Genomic DNA, 20,425 nt, shown 5'->3' with positions numbered 1-20,425 from the left:
TCTGAGGGAATTAAGTGACATGATAGACAGACAGATATTTCTTATATTTAGGAAATCTATTGTGACCGGGGTTGTACCATTGGATTGGCGCATTGCCAATGTGGTTCCAATATATAAAAAGGGGTCAGGGTGGCTTCACACGAGCGAGTGCGTGTGCCGTTCATAGGTGCACACCCACGTACGTGCACAAACACGTGTGAATGCAGGTCCGTGCCCATTGCCTTCAATGGAGCCACGGCTGCTGTCGGCGGCTCCACTGAAGGCAATGGTGTGCCGGCACCCCTTAATTGTTTTTCAGGGAAGAGCTTTAAATATAAGCTCTTCCCTGAAAAACAACTATTTTAGTGTAAAAAGTAAAATAAACATATAGAACGTAATTCTTCCACTATACAAGGTACTAGTCAGGCCTCACATGGAATACTGAGGGGGTTCAAACAAGGGCAACTAAATTAATAAACGGAATGGGAGGACTGGAATACCCAGAGAGGCTATCAAAATTGGAATTATTCACCCTGGAAAAAAGACAGTTAAGGGGCGACCAAATAACTATGTATAAATACATGAGGGGATGGTACAAGGATCTCTCCCATGATCTGTTTATACCCAGGACTGCGTCGGTAACAAGAGGGCATCCTCTATGTTTAGAGGAAAGAAGGTTTCATCATCAACACAGAAGGGGGTTCTTTACTGTAAGAGCAGTGAGACTGTGAAACTCTTTGCCTGAAGACATGTTGATGGCAAAATCGATAGAGGAGTTTGAGAGGGGACTAGACATCTCTTTAGAGTGCTATATTATTACAGGATATACACATTAGGTGACCAGCGGGGTTGTTGATCCGGGTCTTGGAGTTAGGTAGGAACTGAAACGTTGCTTCAGGAATTATTCTGATTACCATTCTGATTACCAATTTTTTCCTCCAAATGAGCTAAATTAGCATCTGACTCATTGTGTTTTTTTGCCTTCCTCTGGATCAACAAGTGGGTGGTTGAAACAGGCTGAACTAGATGGACATTGTCTTCATTCAGCCTAACATACTATGTTACTATGTTATTATGTATCTCATGGGAATGATTGAAAGCCTTATATAACACCTCTAATAAGACCTTACTGTATTACTTATATATCTCCGTATCTAGGCTGTCACTACTGAGAAATTTGGCTTTAATGTTCAGAGCTCTCTACACATTTCTGTGATACTCTACTGGAGCATCTAAAATTTCTCTCTGTTCTTCCGATAAACCTGAACATGATATATTCTCCAAGAACACGTCCAACTGAGCATTTGGTTATAGTTAGTTTTGGATGAATATATTTTATGAAAATATTGAACAAAGCTATCTCTGATCTGCAGTAAATTTTAACTAATTTGATTTCTACTTTACTGGTAGCTAGAATAAATGTAAAACTTTTATTATTAATTAACCTGCCGGAAAGGAATTTTCCCCCTTTACCCTGTTTGAAATAGAAACTCTTATTTTCAGATATTTCTGGGCTTTTTCGAAAATAAAGTCTCTACAGTTCAGAAGGAACCCAACAATTCCTTCCTAATGATATTTCCTGTCAAATATTTTATTTTGTACTCAGAACTTTTGGTCTGTGAACACTCCTCTGTCCTTCTCTCAATCACTTTCTTCCTTGTGATCTCTTTAATTAAGAACCCACTCAGAAAGACTTTTGAAGACCCATATGGGTTGGCACTCTCACAGATTAGAGGGATCAAACAAAGGCAGCCTTTTTGAAATGATTCTCTAGAAAAATGTCCCCAATCTCCTTCCGGACTTCAATTCCACAAAAATTGGGATAAGATCAGAGATATTTCTATGACCATATGCTATATTATTTATGAGCAGTAATATTCATTTCCAAGAACCATATCTATTTTGGGAAAGGTATAATAGCTAGAGATAAGCGAGTATACTCGCTAAGGCACATTACTCGAGCGAGTAGTGCCTTAGCCGAGTATCTCCCCGCTCGTCTCTAAAGATTCGGGGGCCGGCGGGGAGCGGCGGGGAAGAGCGGGGAGAAACGGAGGGGAGATCTCTCTCTCCCTCTCTCCCCCCTGCTCCCCGCCGCCATGTGAATTCCTCGAGGATGCGAGGTGTTTTCATATTAAAACAGCCTACCACCACTTCGGGAAGAAGCAATTCTCCGCCACGGCTGTTATCAATGAGGGGCCATGCGATGCTGCTGCCAGCCTAATTGAATATAATAGGCACTGCACGCAGAAAGATAGGAATGCTGCGATTTGTTTTCTGCACAGCATCGCATCATGGTGCCATGCTGGAAAACATCACTCATGTGCATGACCTCATTCAAAAGAATGGGGTTCGTATTTGTGCAAGATTTGTGTATCTCGCAACGCACAAATTTCGTAGGATTTTTTTCGCCCGTGTGCAGGCAGCTTGATATACGAGACAAGTACTAATATGATATCTTTATACTGTACATTGTATCTGCCCACCTTCTCCCATGAACCTCGATGTTAACAGACCTAGACTTTCTCAGAAAAATAGGCCAAGGTCAAGATAGGCAACTTTGAGGCCAGCAACTTTGCTAACTCGTTTACAAAAAAAAAATCCTCATCAATAGTTCTTAATTTCAAGGGAAGTGTAAATGAATATGTGATGATTGTTCGATTCAGCCTTTTTTAAAAATATCCCACCCACCTTTGTTCTTGCCGAGTTTCATGTCCCATCCCGCAACACTATCCTGTGTGCCTGATTTCAGTTTATAGGCTGCTGCAGCCAATCACAGAGTTTGCCGGTTGAGTGTTGGGCTCCATAATTGACTACAGAATCCAGTGACGTCTCATACACAGGCTGCTGCAGCCAATCATAGAGTTTGGCAGTTGAGTGCTGGGCTCCATAATTGACTTCAGCATCCTGTGACGTCCCATACACAGGCTGCTGCAGCCAATCATAGAGTTTGGCGGTTGAGTGTTGGGCTCCATAATTGACTACAGAATCCTATGACGTCTCATACACAGGCTGCTGCAGCCTGTAAACATTTTGTCAAGGGGAATCCGAAACTGTCGGCACAGGAAATGCAGGAAGCATTCCTATGAAAGGCCAGAATAATCAGTGCACGTGGAAAATATTGTAACTTGAGGCCCTATATATTATGGAGTAGGGGGTACCATTCCTAGTGAAAAAAATCACTTAAGAAAAAAGAAAAATCGCAGACAAAATGGAATTTGAACAGTTTTACTTTATTAAACACTTACTGCAAGTGCAACGTCACGCAATACATTTTGACTACTGTCATTAATCTTGGTGGTTCCCGTACACACAAGGTGGGACAATTTCTCTAATCTTGTAAACAAATTAAAGACCAAGACACTGCCGAGTTGAAATACTAACTTCTTCGGACCTCTGTTCATCTCACAAAGACCACAGCCACACTATGTTACGTCACACAATCTCGCGCCCAGCACCCAACGCGTGCCACTTATCTGGCACCCATTCTATATTCTCTCCCAGGCCCTGCTTTCAAATGGCTCTGTTTTCTTAATGCAATTTTTTGCATTTCAAAACTATCATCCAGTATATCATGGTATCCTGTGTCTCAAGGGGTCTACCTGTCTATCTCACGTGCTGTGAGAGAATCCAACAAAGAAGAAGGGGCACCATAACAAGACGGTATTAAAAAGATCAAGACACAGGAAAAACAATTTAAAATCTTTACAATGGAGAAATTATGTTCTACATGATATAACAGAAAAATGTAATACTGATTCATGGAATAACCCCTCTAATACAACAAGATAACATGGGATACCAGTTAACCGGCAAGTACCCTGTTTCCCTGAAAATAAGACATGCCCTGAAAATAAGACATAGCATGATTTTTCAGACTTTTTGAGGATGCAAAATGATTTTTCAGGCTTTTTGAGGATACTTGAAATATAAGCCCTACTCCAAAATTAAGCCCTGCTAACAGTTAATTAAAAAAGTCAATTTAAATAGTGTCCAGGCAGCTATACATGTAAAAAAGTTAAACATTTTTGAACAAAAATTAATATAAGACACTGTCTTATTTTCGGGGAAACACGGGTAGCTAACTGGGGGATTTTCCAAAAAAGGACAGCACACTTTCTAAATGCAGTCAACCCAGTGATCACCGCTCTTCTAGTTGCTGTAATATTTTGATGAACAGCTATGATCAGCTATATTTAAAATATCATACTGTAACCCCAGTTGATCATTCATGAGTAGCCACATTTTTCTGAAGTAGTATAGCTTAATATACAGAACCAGGGGCGTTAACTAAAGGCTCAGGGGCCCTGATGCAAAACGTGATATGGGCCTCCCCCCCTCTATCTGTATCTGTACCCGTACCCATACCTAAACCATGCTGCACAGAGACATAACTTGAAGGTTCTGGGCCCCAATGCAAAACCTGTAACAGGGCCCCCAACTATAATGCTTTATTCATAGTACTGGGCTCCCAATATGGAGAAGAGAGGCCTTATGGGCCCCCTAAGGCTCCTGGGCCCGGGTGCAACCGCATCCCCTGCACCCTCTATAGTTACGCCCCTGTACAGAACCTTTTCGAATACACAGAAATAAAGAACATGTAAGGCATTTTCACTCCAAGCCCTGCAGAACCATTTTGTGTGGGGCCTCTCTACTTTGGTTAAAATAAAAAAGGTAAATAAATGACACAAAATTAGTTTAGGAACTTAAAAAAACCCAAATCTTTATTGTTCAGTACAAAGAAACTAAAAAAATGAAAAAAGTTTTAAAATAATTAAAAAATTGGCATTAAAGAATGTCCCATAATCTAAATCCCAAGCAATAGTCTGTATAACAATGTTTAAAGGGAGACGGAACAATACCTCTGCAGCCTCATCTATTGGAAGGCAGCATTCCGGCAAGTCACTGTTAGACTTTTGTACAAGCCTTGTAATAATAACTGGGAATTTAAAGCCAAGCTAGAATCCATACACAGACAGCTGTTTCGGGGTGTTTGCCCCTCATCAGTGTGCAGTAGGTTTCTGGCTTGACTAGCAAGAGGCCTGGGACATGGGTCGGGAATGCTATATTTTCTTCTTAGGGAGAAAACCTAGTAGGTGAGTGAGTGAGGAGACTTATAGGGCCATTCATGCTCCTCTGGGTAATATGCAAATAAGGGAAATGGAACAATACCTCTGCAGCGCCACCTATTGGAAGGCAGCTTTATTACAAGTCAATCAAGCATGGAAAATTCCTTTAAAAAAACTAAATAAATATAAATCAAAAATAGCCATTGTCTGATCATCTTGCTTCCCTTAAACAAGAATAAAAATAATTTTTAAAAGTCATATTTATCTCAAAAAGGTGCCAATGAAAACTTCAAGTTAGCACACAAAAACCCGGCCTGATACAGCTTTGTTAACGGGAAAATAGAAATGCGTCGTAGAACAAAGGTAACATAATAAATATACCACATTCTAAACGGCATAAAAATAAATAGCAAAAAACAATGATGAAATTAAATTTTTTCCATTGCCCCCAGCAAAAAATAAAAATTATTCAATACATGGTATATACCCGAAATTAATTCCTATAAAAAGTAGAACCTGTCCCGCAAAATAAAAAGGTGTCCTACAGCGTACATTGCCGAAAAATAAAAAATTTGTGACCACTGGAACACAAAAGGGGATATAATTTACTGGCTCTTAACCTTTTCAAATCTAGTGTCTGAGCTCGTTTTATATTAAGATTTTCCTGCACAGCTCCAACACAAATGCAGATATAGGGTATTAGTGCAGTATGTCTCCACCGGAAGTATGGATTGGCTGTGCTCAGCTAGAGGTGAAGCCCACACCACACCCACAGCTCCAGATTCGCTCCCACGGCCGGTGGAGACATAGTACACTAATACCCAGAGAGGTACACATAAGAACTGTATAAACAGCACCTCCCACCCATTACAATGTGTCAGTGAGTAGATCCCCATCTCTACAGCTCAGTCCACGTTACACTCTACACACAGCTACACCTGCCTGTTAGAATGTGTCAGTGTGTGGATTGCCAGTTCTTGGACTCTGCCTGTACCTTGCACTGTGGGACGCAGGTGATGGCCAGTAGCAGTATGGCAGCAGTTGCAGCTGTAGCTCATACATCGATATTGGGGTGCGCGGCTCCACACATAGTGCCCATCAGCCATCTCCCCAGAGCCCCCGGACCACTCCAGTCTCTGCAGTGAAATGTCTGCTCGGGTGGTGGAGCATGGTGTTGCTGCTCGGCAGTCTGCTTCTGTCGACACAGGGTGGACTGGCCCTCCAATCTCTGCAGGGAAATGTCTGCTCGGGCAGCAGAACACAGTGCTGTACTGGTCTTCAGTCTGCTTCCGCACAGGACAGACTGCTAGTACTTTTAGTCCTCCCATAAGGCTCAGTCCTCTGGTAATAGTGTAGTATTGTCTCCACTGGCTGTTTTGCTCGCCGCTAGGGAGCTTGGGTCTTAAGCTCTGAGGTGGGCATGGCTGTAGCCTCTGTGAAGGTGCGTTTGTGCAGGAGCCAATCAGAAGCTTTGGGCGTGACCTGGACATTACCTCTAGTTTAGCCCGGCCAACCCATATACTTCTGGTGGAGACATACTGCACTAATACCCAGTTATATGATGCCTCTGTATGGTACTGTATTACAGAGATATCTATCATTAGAGAAATTAGAAATGTGTAGTCTACAGGATTGTACACTCCATAAATACCTGTGGACTTTGAGGAGATTTAATTAATATATGTTTATGTCCCTTTAATATGTTAATGATTGTTGGTCAACCACACTTTACTGGTACAGGGTACAGCCTAGATTAAGGTCATGAGTCAGCTTGTTTGATGAGAAATACCCCTTGACAGGTAGAAAGGTTCTGCACACAGGTTGGTGGAGAGGAGTTAGTGTAAGAGAATAGGAGGAGTTTGAGGGGAAGAAGAGGAGAGACGAGAGAAGGACAAATTGGAGAGAGAAGAAGAGAAGTAGATGGAGTGCTAGGAGAGAGAAGCAAAAGCTGAGAACCAGTTCGGTGGAAAGGAGAGAAAGTGTGAGTACCCCAAAAGTTCTGTATTTCTAACTAAGAGAAAGAAAACAAGAGGAAATCTAGAGTAACCATAAAGCACTAAGGAAATCACAGTAATAGAAAGAATAGAAGAGAATCAGCCAAAGACTAAAGTAACTGTAATGCTTGCTAAGAAAGGAAATTCAGGAATCAATAGAATAGAAGAAACTAGAGAAGCAGGAGGGCAACGCATAGAGAGTAGGAGAAAATCCTAAGCTTGTTCACTGAAGAAAGAGCCCGTTTGTTGTCCAGAAAGAAAGACTGAGCTCGATACCTGCATACGCTTCAATTGTACTGTTACCACCACTAAGTAAAGTAAATAGAGATGAGAGAGCGTACTCGGCCACGCCCCTATTTTGCCCGAGCACCGCGATTTTCGAGTACTTCCGTACTCGGGCGAAAAGATTCGGGGGGCACCCGGGTGAGTGGGGGGTGGCAGTGGGGAGTGAGGGGGAGAGGGAGAGAGAGAGGGCTCCCCCCTGTTCCCCGCTGCTACCCCCCGCGCTGCCACGCCTCCCCCCGGCACCCCCCGAATCTTTTCACCCGAGTACTGAAGTACTCGAAAATCGCGGTGCTCAATCGAGTAATTACTCGAAACGAGTATACTCGCTCATCTCTAAAAGTAAACTAAGGAATGTCAAATCTGAATTGTACTGAGAAATGCAAAGTAAGCCTGAACTGTACTAAATAAGTTGAAGATTCTTGTTGTGTTAAAGGAAATAAACTGTTCAATGTGTTCACTGTGGATCCTGCCTCCTGGAGTCCCTTCTCACTATTCACCATCTGCACTGAGGTACCACACTACACTTCAGGGGGGGGGGGAAATTATTTTATTTATCTCCTTTTTATATTATTATTTTTTCCGGCATAGGCCTCTGCCTGTATACAGAATGGCATCATAAACTTGACAATTCCCTTTTTTGCCTTTGTGTTAAGGCCCTTTTACACTATAATGCTTTATTCATAGTACTGGGCTCACATTCTCAGACGCGGTTTTGAATGATAATCATGCCATGTAACAGCATGCTGAAACTGTATGACTGGACGAGAATCGTCCAGTCATTCACTTTTAAGCAGCTTAAAATCCCAATAACATGCATTTAGGGGAAAACAGCAGCCGTTCAGTAGTGAGCAGCCGCTGCTTACAGTGAATAGAGAGGGTCGGAGGGAGAGCGGGGAGAGAGCTCTCCTCCAGCCACCCTGCCTTCCTGCTGGCCTCTCAATGAGCAATCCAGGGATACTCTCAGCAGCGGAGCAGTGGAGACACCGTGACAGACAGCCGCTTTTCCATCACTAAGTCTGGTCCAGCCTACTGCAAATGTATAGGGTCTTATTATATAAATGTATGTATACATTTACAAGATTATTACAAATGATCTTCCTGATGTGAAACACTCATAACTCACATCTAATTTTCAAAAAAACGGCTAATAAAATCATCATGACAGGTCATTTTTATGGGTTTCTGTTGAGTAATTCCAAGGAATCCACAATGCGCTTTCCCACCCAAAATAAATAAGAGCTAGAGAGTGTGCAGGTGGCAGGGAGATTGGATTGGAAAGGGTTAAGGCTAAAATTAGTTATATCACTAGGAGGCTACAAAAATGCACTTGGGGTGATTTAGTTCTGCGTCAAATATATTTACATGAGACAAATTCAAAAACTACAATAAAAAAGTGACATTTGTGGGAGGATTTTTCCAATTTTAACGTGACTGTTGGGTTAAGCATCCTTTGTCAGACCTGTTTGATCCAAAGGAAAGGGAAACAAATTACCTTCACCAATTAAAGCCAATGTTGTTTAATAAGGTAAAAAATCCTGCCGGATCAGAAATTGCAATTGAAGAAACCAGTTTCTCTGTATAAATTAAACATCAATAATTGCTAGAGGAATTATAGCTTTGAAAGTGTTATGCCCATCTTGGACATTTGTAGCATATCCACAGGTTGTGCCAAAAATGTTTGATATATGCAGTTCTTACCATTCTCCAAAAAAGTAATCACCAACTCTGACCTAGCTGGTGAAACAGCTGTTAGATGCTGCATGGAGTGTTACGGACGCTCAGATCACTAAGGCACCACTCCTCCATGCGGACGTAGGATTGTGTGCATTTAAAACCTCAAACACGCTTTATAGTATTTGCATAGACCAGTTGTACCTCTCTAGGCCAAGATGGAAGGACCTCTGTCCCTTACTGATCAGGGAAAAAGGGAAACAACTGCCTAAAAGCAGGGTAATCATCCTGATAAGGTCGGCCCCACTGTCTTCATATGGGACCTAGCTATCCCTGATTAGGTACCTGGAGAAGTACAAAAAACACACATAGGACATGACACAACACTGTTCACACTCACACTCTACACAGAACAGGACTGCACATAAAACACATGTCTGGCCACCTGCACAGACATACCACACGTCACTGTTCACACGAACATACCAGGTTACACATACCACGTAGAACACAGAACAGGACTGCACATAAAATACATGTCTGGACACCTGCACAGACATAACAAACCGTAATTCCCATAGAAGTAAATGAGAATTATAGAAACAGAAGGGAACATGGTAGTATGTTGTTTCTGTATCTCTCAAGCTACGGAAATGGGGAGCTCACTGCTTCTGTAACTTCCATTTATTTCTATAGGAGTTACAGAAACAGTGTAGCACAACTAGCTTTGTTGTGTCTGTAATTCTAGCCACTCCTCAATTCAATTTCAGCTAGAATGCAATGGGTAGACTCTGCCTCTCCTAGCCAGAAAGAAATATAGAAACATACAATATTGAAGGCAAAAAAGACCACATAACCCATCTAGTCCACTTGTGTCCAACTCAAGGTGCGCAGGCCGAATACGGCCTACCACATCATTTTATTTGGCCCGAGATGTCTGGAAGCAGAAGAGTCTCTTCTAGACTGGATGGTCCTGCACTATGCTGGAAGACTATCTGGCACACTGTATACTCATTTGTGGCCTGCCGCTAGGTACCGGCATCACAGCCGCCATTTTGGTCCTATACTGCGATGTTGGGTGCATAGGGACTGAGCCCTTGGTGTGCGCTCCCCTTCTGTTTATCCCGCTAAGCCTATCCTGCAGTACCGCGCTGCTTGCCGGGTCTCAAATCATGGAACGGCTTGTACATCCTGGCTGGTCCTCACTACCATCCTGCAGAGTACAGTCTGTCCCAGCTTGCCTATCCATACCCTGTGAGCCTGCTGCCCAGATCTGAGAGGACGTTGTGTTATACTGCTGCTTGACTCAGTGAGTAATGGGTGTTCCTTAAGGAATTTTTTCGGGAACCTTTCACCAGGTTTTGCTAACCCCTATAATTTTTCCTTTTTTCTGACTAACTGGCAGTAGAGTCAAGTGTCTGTGTTGGGGACTTGTGCATCAATTTTTCTGAACTAGAACCTTAGTTTGGTCGGTCTGTTCTCCTCTCCCCCTCCTTTTACTATATTCTTTAAAATACAATCTTACAATTACCTGTTTGAAGTAAACCATAATGCTGATGTGGCCCTCAGTGAAAATTAGTTTGCCATCCCTCTTTTAGTCATTCCTAAGATTACGGTATTTCCTTTTTATTTTCCTGTTAGGACTCATGTCCACAACTGTGTTTTCACAGCGTATTATATGTCCAATGCACAGCCGCATTATACGCAGTGAATGGAGTCAATGAAAGTCAATGGACCTTCACTGATCCATCCACATGTGCATGTAAACACTGCATATCGATACCCAAGAGCGACACTGAGTATGGGTGGTGTCATACACAACCCCGCTCTGAAACATAGAGTCACACTGCGCATGTCCGTGTAATATGCATGCGCAGTGCACTCTCAGCCATACGTGGTCTCTACTGTCAGAGTTGGTGCTTCCACGTCTGTTGGAAGTTTGTTCCAAGCATTTACTACTCTTTAAGTAAAAAAATATTTCCGGACACTGCTTCTAATTTTTCCCCAGACTAATCTCAGATTGTGCTTTCTTGTTCTAATGCTTAGCTTCCTAATAAAACAGTTCCCTCCTAAACCTTATTTATACCTTTAACATATTTAAAAGTTTCCATCATGTTCCTCCTCTCCCTTATTTCCTCCAGGTTACACAAATGAAGGGTCTGTACAGGGTTAGAAAAACATGGCTGCTTTCTTCCACACACAACGCCACTCTTCTCAATAGGCTTGTGTCTGGTATTGCAGCTAAGCTCCACTGAAGTGAATGAGAGCTTAGCTAGAATGCTAGGCACAACTCACGGACAAGAGTGGTACTATGTTTGGAAGAAAGCAACTATGTGTTTTTTAACCTGGACAACCCCTTTAAGTTCTTCCTAATACGTTTTGTTCTTAAGATATCCCACCATTTTTGTAGCCCATCTTTGGACCCGTTCTTTTTTCTCAATGTCTTTCTGTAGGTGAGGTCTCCAGAACTGAACATAGTATTCCAGTTTTAGTTTCACCAGAGCATTATACAGTGGGATCACAATCTCCCTCTTTCTACTGGTTGTACCTCTAGCTCTGCAGCCGAACATCCTACTTGCTTTCTTTGCTACCTGACCGCACTCTGGACTCACTTTGAGGCTTTCAGAAATCAGAAACCCTAAGTCCTTCTTTTCTAAAGTCCTGGAGAGTGCAGAACAGCCGATGTGATACTCTAAAGATTTTTTTTCCACAAGTGCATTATTTTACATTCGGAATCATTGAACTGCAGTTTCTATTGTTTTGACCATTTATCCAATAAGGGTAAATCGTTCTCTATGTTCAAGCCCCCACCGGAGTATCAGCCCTATGGCACACTTTTGTGTCATCAGCAGACAGACCTTACTTGTTAAACCTACTCCTATGTCACTTAAAAACATATTATAAAGAATAGGACTAGAGATGAGCGAGCGTACTTGCTAAGGCAAACTACTCGAGCGAGTAGTGCCTTATGCGAGTACCTGCCTGCTTGTCTCAAAAGATTCGGGTTCCGGCGGGGGAGAGCGGTGAGTTGCGGGAGTGAGCAGGGGGGAGAGAGTGAGAGAGAGATCTCCCCCCCCCCCCCCGTTCCTCCCCGCTGCTCCCCGCCCGCACCCGAATCTTTTGAGACAAGTGGGCAGGTACTTGCATAAGGCAATACTCGCTCGAGTAGTTTGCCTTAGCGAGTACGCTTGCTCATCTCTAAATAGGACCAAAGACAGACCCTTGTGGTCACCACTTGTAACTCATCTATGTTCAGAATACAATCTGTTAACAACATTCTGATATCTATATTTTAACCAATTGCGAATCCACCGGACTATCAAAGCATTAAGTCCAATTTTATAATAACTTATCTATAAGCTCTTTATGTGTAACTGTATCAGAGGCTTTAGAAAGCAATGGCAAACTACTCCACTATTTCTGCCAAAATACTTTATGAATCACAGTCGGACAAGGATAGGAAAGCATGGAGAACGATGATCCATAGAGTGACCGAAAGTTGGCCTCGATTGAACGGATAATCACCACCATCAGAGGCTTTAATGAAATCCAGATAGCCAATATCCATAACATCACCTTGACATAGTCAAAGAAATCAGTCAAATTCCTGCCCTCAGTAAAGCCGTTCTGTTTAGAGTCCAACATCGTCTTTTTCAGGAGAGTTTCCATTAGTTTAACTACTATAGATATCAAACTTACTAGATGGGATCAGGTGGGCCTCTGTTCTGGAGATAGATGCGGGTCCTACATCTGGGACACACACCTAGCAGACATTTATAGCATATCCTCAGAAAATTAAAGGGATGGCAGATATAAGGGGATGATATATTGCTAAGATATGCCATCACTTTATGTTTGTTGAAAGCCTGACCCAGGGGCGTAACTAAAGGCTCAGGGGCCCAGGTGCAAAAGTCCAGCTGGGCCCCCCTCCCTCCTTCTGTACCCATACCCAGAATCGTAACTTGAGAATTCGGGGCCCTAATGCAAAACCTGTAACAGGGCCCCCAAACTATAATGCTTTATTCATAGTACTGGGCTCCCTACATGGAGAAGAGAGGCCTTATGGGCCCCCTAAGGCTCCCGGGCCCGGGTGCAACCGCATCCCCTGCACCCTCTATAGTTACGCCCCTGGCCTGACCTATGGAAACTCTATTGAACCTGAAAAATGAAGGAGACTCCTAAACAGTGGGTGGCCGTAGTGCCGCTGTGCAGGGAAAGCAGGTGAAGGGGATGCAACATCGAACATTTCAGCCCCTTCATTTTCAGGATTGGTGGATATTCCAGAAATATCCCAATCACAGATTGTAAAGCAATGGCAAATCCTATCAAACTGCAATTCACTTTGGTTTAACTTACAGCACACCTCAGGATTCTTTAAACCAATAGAAAGATGACTAATAAGTCTGTGGGATGCACGCCAACAATTTGGGGGTCAGAGCCTCCAGGGACCCCACAAGGATATATCACAATCTCTTACACAGGTAGTGGCAGCATCCAGGGCATAGTGCAAAAGAAAATCTTTTATTCCTCCGAAAACATGCTACGTTTCGACCCTCATGGGGTCTTTATCAAGCATGCTTTATCAAGATGCTTGATAAAGACCCCATGAGGGTCGAAACGTAGCATGTTTTCGGAAGAATAAAAGACTTTCTTTTGCACTATGCCCTGGATGCTGCCACTACCTGTGTGAAAAATCCTATCAAACTGTCAATACTTTATAAATGACAATTCCCCCTTTAATATGGATTAATTAAAAAAAAAACATCTTTCATTGGACTAGGCTTCCCGTTAAAATTACAGTTGTCATGACAAAGATGTCAACGTTATGTACATTTGAATCTTTGACCTCTAAGCTATTCCTCCCAGATGACAATTTTGGCACTTTTTAATGTATACATTGGCATCCACTGTTGATCCTTTCCTGTTCCAAAAATATTTTTATGCAATCGCAAGAGCAAACACAATTTTAATGTACTGCATCACTCTAATAGTAAGCCATGTTAATAGCGCAGCCATGCCGTGGCGTGCTACGTTAATAATGTAAGCAGTCTGTACGGTTAACAATTGCTATGACTGTATGCCCAAACTGCAATTCAACCATGAATTCAATCCGACTCTTAACCTGTTCAGTTGTGAATATGAACTTTAGGAACTTTAATGGGCACATTGGGGGGGGGGGGGGGGGGTATTTTGAAACTGTGTATGTTTAGGACAAGTACAAGTTGTCCAACAATATCATCATATACAGAAGGTTCTGTACATAGATTACCTCTTATTCCAGGGGTACATGGCAAAAACAATGCCATTTTGTGCGGCCCCAATCATCTGGACACAGAAACATCTATGCGTGGCCGCTCACATGTAGTTTCCATGTCAGGGTGAAGAGGAGTGGCACATAGCAGGCCAGCAGGAACAGACACGTACTAAAGGTCCACGCCATGTCTAGGCCCCTTATATATTAAGAGAATGAAGTTTCTTGACCCTTGTAACAGTCCAGAAATGGGTTATGGATTTAGTTTCTAATTATCTTTTCTCAGCTTGTGTGATGCTTTTACATGGACCCTGACATATAAACTAGAGGGGGACACAGACACTCCTGTCACAGTTACTACTGGTGTTCACACAGCTCCTGTCACAGAGTTATAATGGAGGACATCATAGCTCATCCTCCTGCCTGTTTACCTATGGTCTGTAGCTTATTTAGGCGAATATAGAAGTAATGATAAAGTGTCCCCTCAGCAGGCAGAATTGGTATAGCCTCTAGCTAATACTGTGCTGATGCTTCATGAGACTGATGTGAAAGTGAAACCAAAATATCTCACCATGAAATGATGCATGATAAGTATCAGACAAGATGCTGCACTACATGAACGTGACTGCAATGCAGAGAGGAGACCTCTAGAATGTTATAGGCAATCAGGTGAGGGGGCCAGGGGCGGAAAATGTGTTTTCACTAAAGATGCCCTTTAATAAATTTTCCCCTATATGTGAAACCAGCCCTCCTCTGTCTTTCCTCCTGAAAATATATGAATAAATGAAGAAATAGGGCACATCACATCTAATATTGTCCAATCAGTGCAGACAGTGCCAGACTTTATAGGGTCACACCCTATAGAGAAAGAATGACAAACTAGAGAAAGACTTCAGGCACATTCGCAAGGGACCGTTTTGGTTGCAATGAAAACTGCACCATAAATTGCATTGTCCAACCCGTGTGCAATTTTGTACCATCTGTGCTAAAAAAAAAGCAAGAAAAGACAAATATGGCAAGACTACGGTAAAAGCACATGCAATTTTCCAGAGACAGCTTTTCATGTGTATCTGTATTGTGCTGCTTCTATACCACCCCATGTGAATGCACCAATACTGCTAAGCTCTTAAAAAAGGCTGCTCCAGTATTGCTATCTCGATCAGATATTCTTTAAGGGCTCCTTCACACGAGCGCATGCACAAAAATGCTCGCCGCAGCGCAACATTTTTGAGCACGAACAAGGAAGGATGAGGTACCGTGTTTCCCTGAAAATAAGACAGTGTCTTATATTAATTTTTGTTTAAAAAGGTTTAACTTTTTTACATGTATAGCTGCCTGGACACTATTTAAATTGACTTTTTTAATTAACTGTTAGTAGGGCTTAATTTTGGAGTAGGGCTTATATTTCAAGCATCCTCAAAAAGCCTGAAAAATCATTTTGCATCCTCAAAAATTCTGGAAAATCATGCTATGTCTTATTTTCAGGGAAACAGGGTATATCTGTGTGAGTGTTGGTGTGTAGTATTGCACTTTTTGCACATGGAGGACTCGATACACCCTTTCCATGGATTAAAAGACTAATTAGCCTATAAAGGGTCCAGACGTGTTCTTTTCCCTGCATTTTGTGCAGTGTTTCACGCTTCCCCTTGTGCATTTACACACCGCCCATAGACTTCTATTGGAGCCTTTGCTGCGCAAAACGCAGGCAAATAGATCAGATCCACCTTTTTTGCCCGCACAAAATGCATCCTAAGAACAAATCCATTGAAATCAATGGGTTCTATCCTCTATGCACATATTGTACATGCGCAAAAACGGTCATATGAAGAAGCTCTGGAAGAAATGAACAGTAGTATAGGAGTTCTTCATCCGACCACTATCACCAAAAAAAAATATTAAAAACACACATCATGCCTGTTCATCTGGCCAATGCGAAGAAGAAGAAAAAAGTCCCCAAACGCCTTGCACAAACTCAATCTTTAAAGTATGGTTCTAATAGACACCATGTACATTTTATTGCTCTTGAAAACTATAGGTTCCAACTGTATAAATGCCAATAATGTCCAATCTTTTAAAGCTGCTATAGTAAAAGATCAGATTTTAGCAAGTGCTTTCTAGGCAATAGGCCAAATTTCATCTGATTCACTGAAAGGAATAAAAAAAAAAAGCCCTGATTAATGTCCTGTTCTGCATTACCAAAGGGGTACCTTTAGGCGAAGAGTACAATATACTAGATCAAGCCAGAAAAGCAAGATCAATCTTTGAACAATCAAATTTCCAAACCACATTTTATCCCGAAATCAATATGCTAGCACTTTATAATGTGTATTCCCTATGTTGCAATATGCTCTCTGGCAGCTTTAAGAGTATACAGTTTCACAGAATTCCCAACTTATTATACAATCCCTTGCACTGCTTTAACAATGTGTTTCAAATGCCACTTAGAAAATCAGTGCTTAAATTACAGCCACTGATGGGTAATACAGCATCGCTCAGCCCCAGCAATCTGCCAAATGTCATATCTAGTCTTACTCATACATTTTTCCACTTATTTTGCACATTACAGTACACGCTTAAATCTCAGATGTCATCAACAAGACAAGTCCAACACGTTCCAACTAAGGCTTTCTCACAGCATGACACCATACGGGCTCCAGAGGACAGGAAAGTCTATTTTGGAACAGCAGGTGTACATAGCACTTCGCTGGCACCTCCATCTCTCATTTCCTAACTTCGTTTATATATATAAAAAAAAAAAGCAAGAAAAATAAAGTGATCTGGCTTGTTTACAAATAAGACAAAAGGATGCGATGAGAGGAGGCATCTTGTTTGTAAACATCAGAACTATCCTAAAAACTAAAAAAGCAACATTAAAGGGAAAGCATGAATAAAGTCATTTGCCACCTCTGCCTCCAGGGCACTGTAAAATACACAGATGTGATACTTTAAAGCAAAGGGCTTGTACCTGCCCCTGCCAACATCCAGCAGTTCAAACAGAGGGTGTGTGCGCTGTTAACATTCACGTGTACTTCCCCGCAAGAAGAAGGGGGGAAAATGACTACCAATGCCAACAAAATCTTTAAAACATTTGGGCGCATTTTTTTTTTCTTACGGCTGGAATGTTGCTGCACTATAAATAAAAAGGATTTTTTTTTAAACTCTTCTTCCTGAATGTGCTTTACTTCTTACTTCTAGAAAAAAAAAAGTCAACTTTCTTCTTGTGGTCACATAATTAAAATCAATTTAAGGGGAAAAGTAAAAAAAAAAAAAAAAAAATCTCATCTCCTTTGGAAATAAAAAAACGGAAAAGGGAGTAGTCTTTCCCTGGCAAAGAAAAAATGTGGATTTTTTTTTAAGCAAGTTCCTTTAGGAAGCAAATTTTTTTTTTTTTGCTACTTTTCGCTACAAAATGAATGTTACAAATCAATAGGCAGGCTATATATAGTTCACAGGGCACAAATAATGACCCCCCTATCCCAAAAAAAATAAACACCTTAGAGGGAGCATCCATCCTCCCAACCTTACCTGTATCCCAGAGCACAACAGCAGGACTTGAAGACATCTGCAAAGGAGAGACAAAGCAAGAATGACACAGTCAAAGTCTGCCATACTTGAGAGCTCTTACATACCGTGAGAAGAATTTGACAGTTCTTACAGGCAAGTGCCGAGAGAGATAATGGAGCACATAGCTGAGAGGAGAGCTGCACAAGTCCAGGGCTCAGGGATCTAGTAGATTCCAGGGGATTCCTTGCCTTGAGATGAGGTGATAAGTTCACTTGCTGGCTGTGCTTGGAGACTGACTCACAGGCATTAGCGCGTCTCCGGCTTCCTCTATCCCCCTCCTTTTACACACTCTCTCTCGCTCGCAGACACGCACACCCTCCGCTGGTGAAGGTGCTGGGACTGGGGAGCTGTCACTAAATAATCCGACTGGTACTGAGGCAGACCCTGAACAAAGAAGGCAGCCGATCAGTCAGTGCGTGCAGCGGGAGCGCCACTTGGAAAGATGGCGTTTAGAATGAAGTCACCATATCTGTTCATCCTTGTTTTATCGGGGGTCCTCTTTTCGGGTCTTTTTCTAGGGGTCTTCCAGGTTGTATAAGCCATAGAGGTTAAAGGGAACGGTTTTCAGTTGACTTGTTAGCTGAGAAAAAAAAAAATAGTGTCCACCTTTTGCTGTGAAGCTACCTTCAGGCGCGGGATCCGCGTCTGTGTAGTACACAGCTAGGTGTCTGTCATGTAAAGAAAGAGAGAAAACCCTGCACAAAGGCTGCTATTTACCAAAAAAAAAAAAAGGAAAGAAAGAAAAGAAGAAAAAAAAAAAAAAGGAAAGCCAGCCTGGTGCCTAATCACTTCTAAATATCTTCAATGCGTTCGAGGCAGTTCGTCATTCCTGGTCCAGACCAGTGAAATAAAAACAAAAGTTCAAATTTCTAACATAAGGGATGAATCATCTGGAGAAAGTGCTCAGCTTAACAAGGGCTGGGAGTTCTTACGCCTCACCAAAGAAACCAGAGGGAAACATTCGCTTTTCTCTCAACAACAATAATTTGTCGCCATACATTATCTTTAAAGAAATGACGGCATCGGACGGTTTAGGTCATTACCTAAGATTTTCCTCTACCTACATTACAAAAAAAAAAAAAAAATGATTTGTAGCGGCTTTTTGTGCGAACACAGGATATTTTTTTTTTTTTTAATTGTTTGGCAACGTGAGCGAGTTATGTAAAATTGCTAATCAAATAATATTTCTTTTGATGGACCGCGCTGTGGAAACTGCCGGAAAATTGTTGTAATTGTTACCAGCAACGCAAAAGACTTGGCCGTCATCGCATACGTGCAAAGATGAAATTCATTACAGTTTATTGTAAAAAAAATTGTTCTAACGGGATCGCCTTTCCAAGTAGAAATCTCAATTGTTAAAAAGGGCTCAGGGCTTTGACAGGCGAATGTAGGCGCAAAAACGATCGGCGCAACGGAGCGTGTTTGCGCAGGAACAATGTTTGGAGGTGGCAATAGTCAGGCTGATATTCACATGGCAGTGCATGGGAATGTAGTTTTTGCGCTCGCAATGCTGGTTTAAACATGCGTACGTGATACTCCTTTTCCGTGGAAGAGAATGGCTATTAAAAAGCTAAAAAGGGCCAGCTGGCTTCTTTTTTCTCCATTGTCCGCCGGGTCACACTCTCCCTTGATTTTTTTTAGCCTGCCATAGGGCTCATGCCCACGAGCGTCACAGAATTCTGCTGTGGATTTCCGCTGCAGGAGGACTGCGTTAAAAAAAGGGGGGATGGCGGAAATCCGCAGCGGACTTCCGTGGTCTCTATTAATACTATATTAAGGCCTCCTGTACACGAGCGGAAATTCCATGGCAGGATTTCCCGCAGAATTTCCACCCATGCCCGCTGCCATAGGATTGCATTAGATAATGCAATCCTATGCAGACAGTCGCGATTTGACCGCGTGAAACCATGCGCGGTAAACAAATCACGGCATGTCCCATTTCTGTGCTAGCCTCGCAGAGGCCCGCACCGAAATGTCACTGGTGACACGCCGGCTCCGTTCTGCGCACGAGCCGGCACATAGCAGAGCGGGGAGCAGGTGAGCCGCAGGGGCACGGCGCGCATCCAGCTGCGGCAATCCGTGGTGAAATAGAACATGCTGCAATTTTTTTTCCAAAGCGTAAATCCGCGGCGGAATTCCGCATGTGAGCATTGGCAGCAGGAAAGCTATTAGGCTCAATAGAACCTAAGAGCTGCGGGTTTCTGCCGCGGGAAACGCAACAGAAATCCGTCCGTGGGCATTAGCCCATAGACGTCTCTGGCAGCTTTCTGTATATAACGCAGAGAGGTAGGGCAAGTCCTATCTTTTCTCGCACAGAGTAATTGCTCATGAGAACAAATTCATTTAAATCAATGGCTTCGATTCGTCTCGTTATATGGGTGTGAGTTTCACACGCGCAAAAACCTGTGCAACCATGTTTGTCTGCTTCAGGCCCTAAAGAGACTCTGTTACTACTTTAGCCCTATAAGCTAAGCTGAGTCTGAGGATGTAAGTGCTAGGGCGGCTTCAGACGAGTGTTAGCGCAAATAGCATATTTGCGCACGAACAATGTTTGACGAGCCAGCTAATCAGGGTGTTCCACGCATGTCAGCGCTTATTATTGTAGCTTTTGCACG

The 20,425-nt window shown here is 42.5% G+C and overlaps 1 protein-coding gene across 2 annotated transcripts in view; it reads right to left on the bottom strand.

Annotated features, from left to right (window-relative positions):
* The window catches only part of FGF18 (fibroblast growth factor 18), a 184,461-nt gene extending 166,076 nt beyond the window's left edge, over positions 1-18,385 (bottom strand). For both annotated transcript variants that reach the window (XM_066589455.1, XM_066589454.1), the window contains exons 1-2: positions 17,902-18,385; positions 17,772-17,808 (exon numbers count right to left, since the gene is read on the bottom strand). In XM_066589455.1, coding sequence (XP_066445552.1) covers positions 17,772-17,808; positions 17,902-17,933 — 69 coding nt within the window. In that variant the 5' untranslated portion in view covers positions 17,934-18,385. The remainder of the gene's footprint in view (positions 1-17,771; positions 17,809-17,901) is intronic.
* Positions 18,386-20,425: the final 2,040 nt, after the last annotated feature.

This window comes from Eleutherodactylus coqui, chromosome 2 (genome assembly GCF_035609145.1).
Source record: "Eleutherodactylus coqui strain aEleCoq1 chromosome 2, aEleCoq1.hap1, whole genome shotgun sequence".
NCBI lineage: Eukaryota > Metazoa > Chordata > Amphibia > Anura > Eleutherodactylidae > Eleutherodactylus > Eleutherodactylus coqui.
The sequence above is the reverse complement of the archived record's forward strand: the minus strand, read 5'-3'. Positions and strand labels throughout refer to the sequence as shown.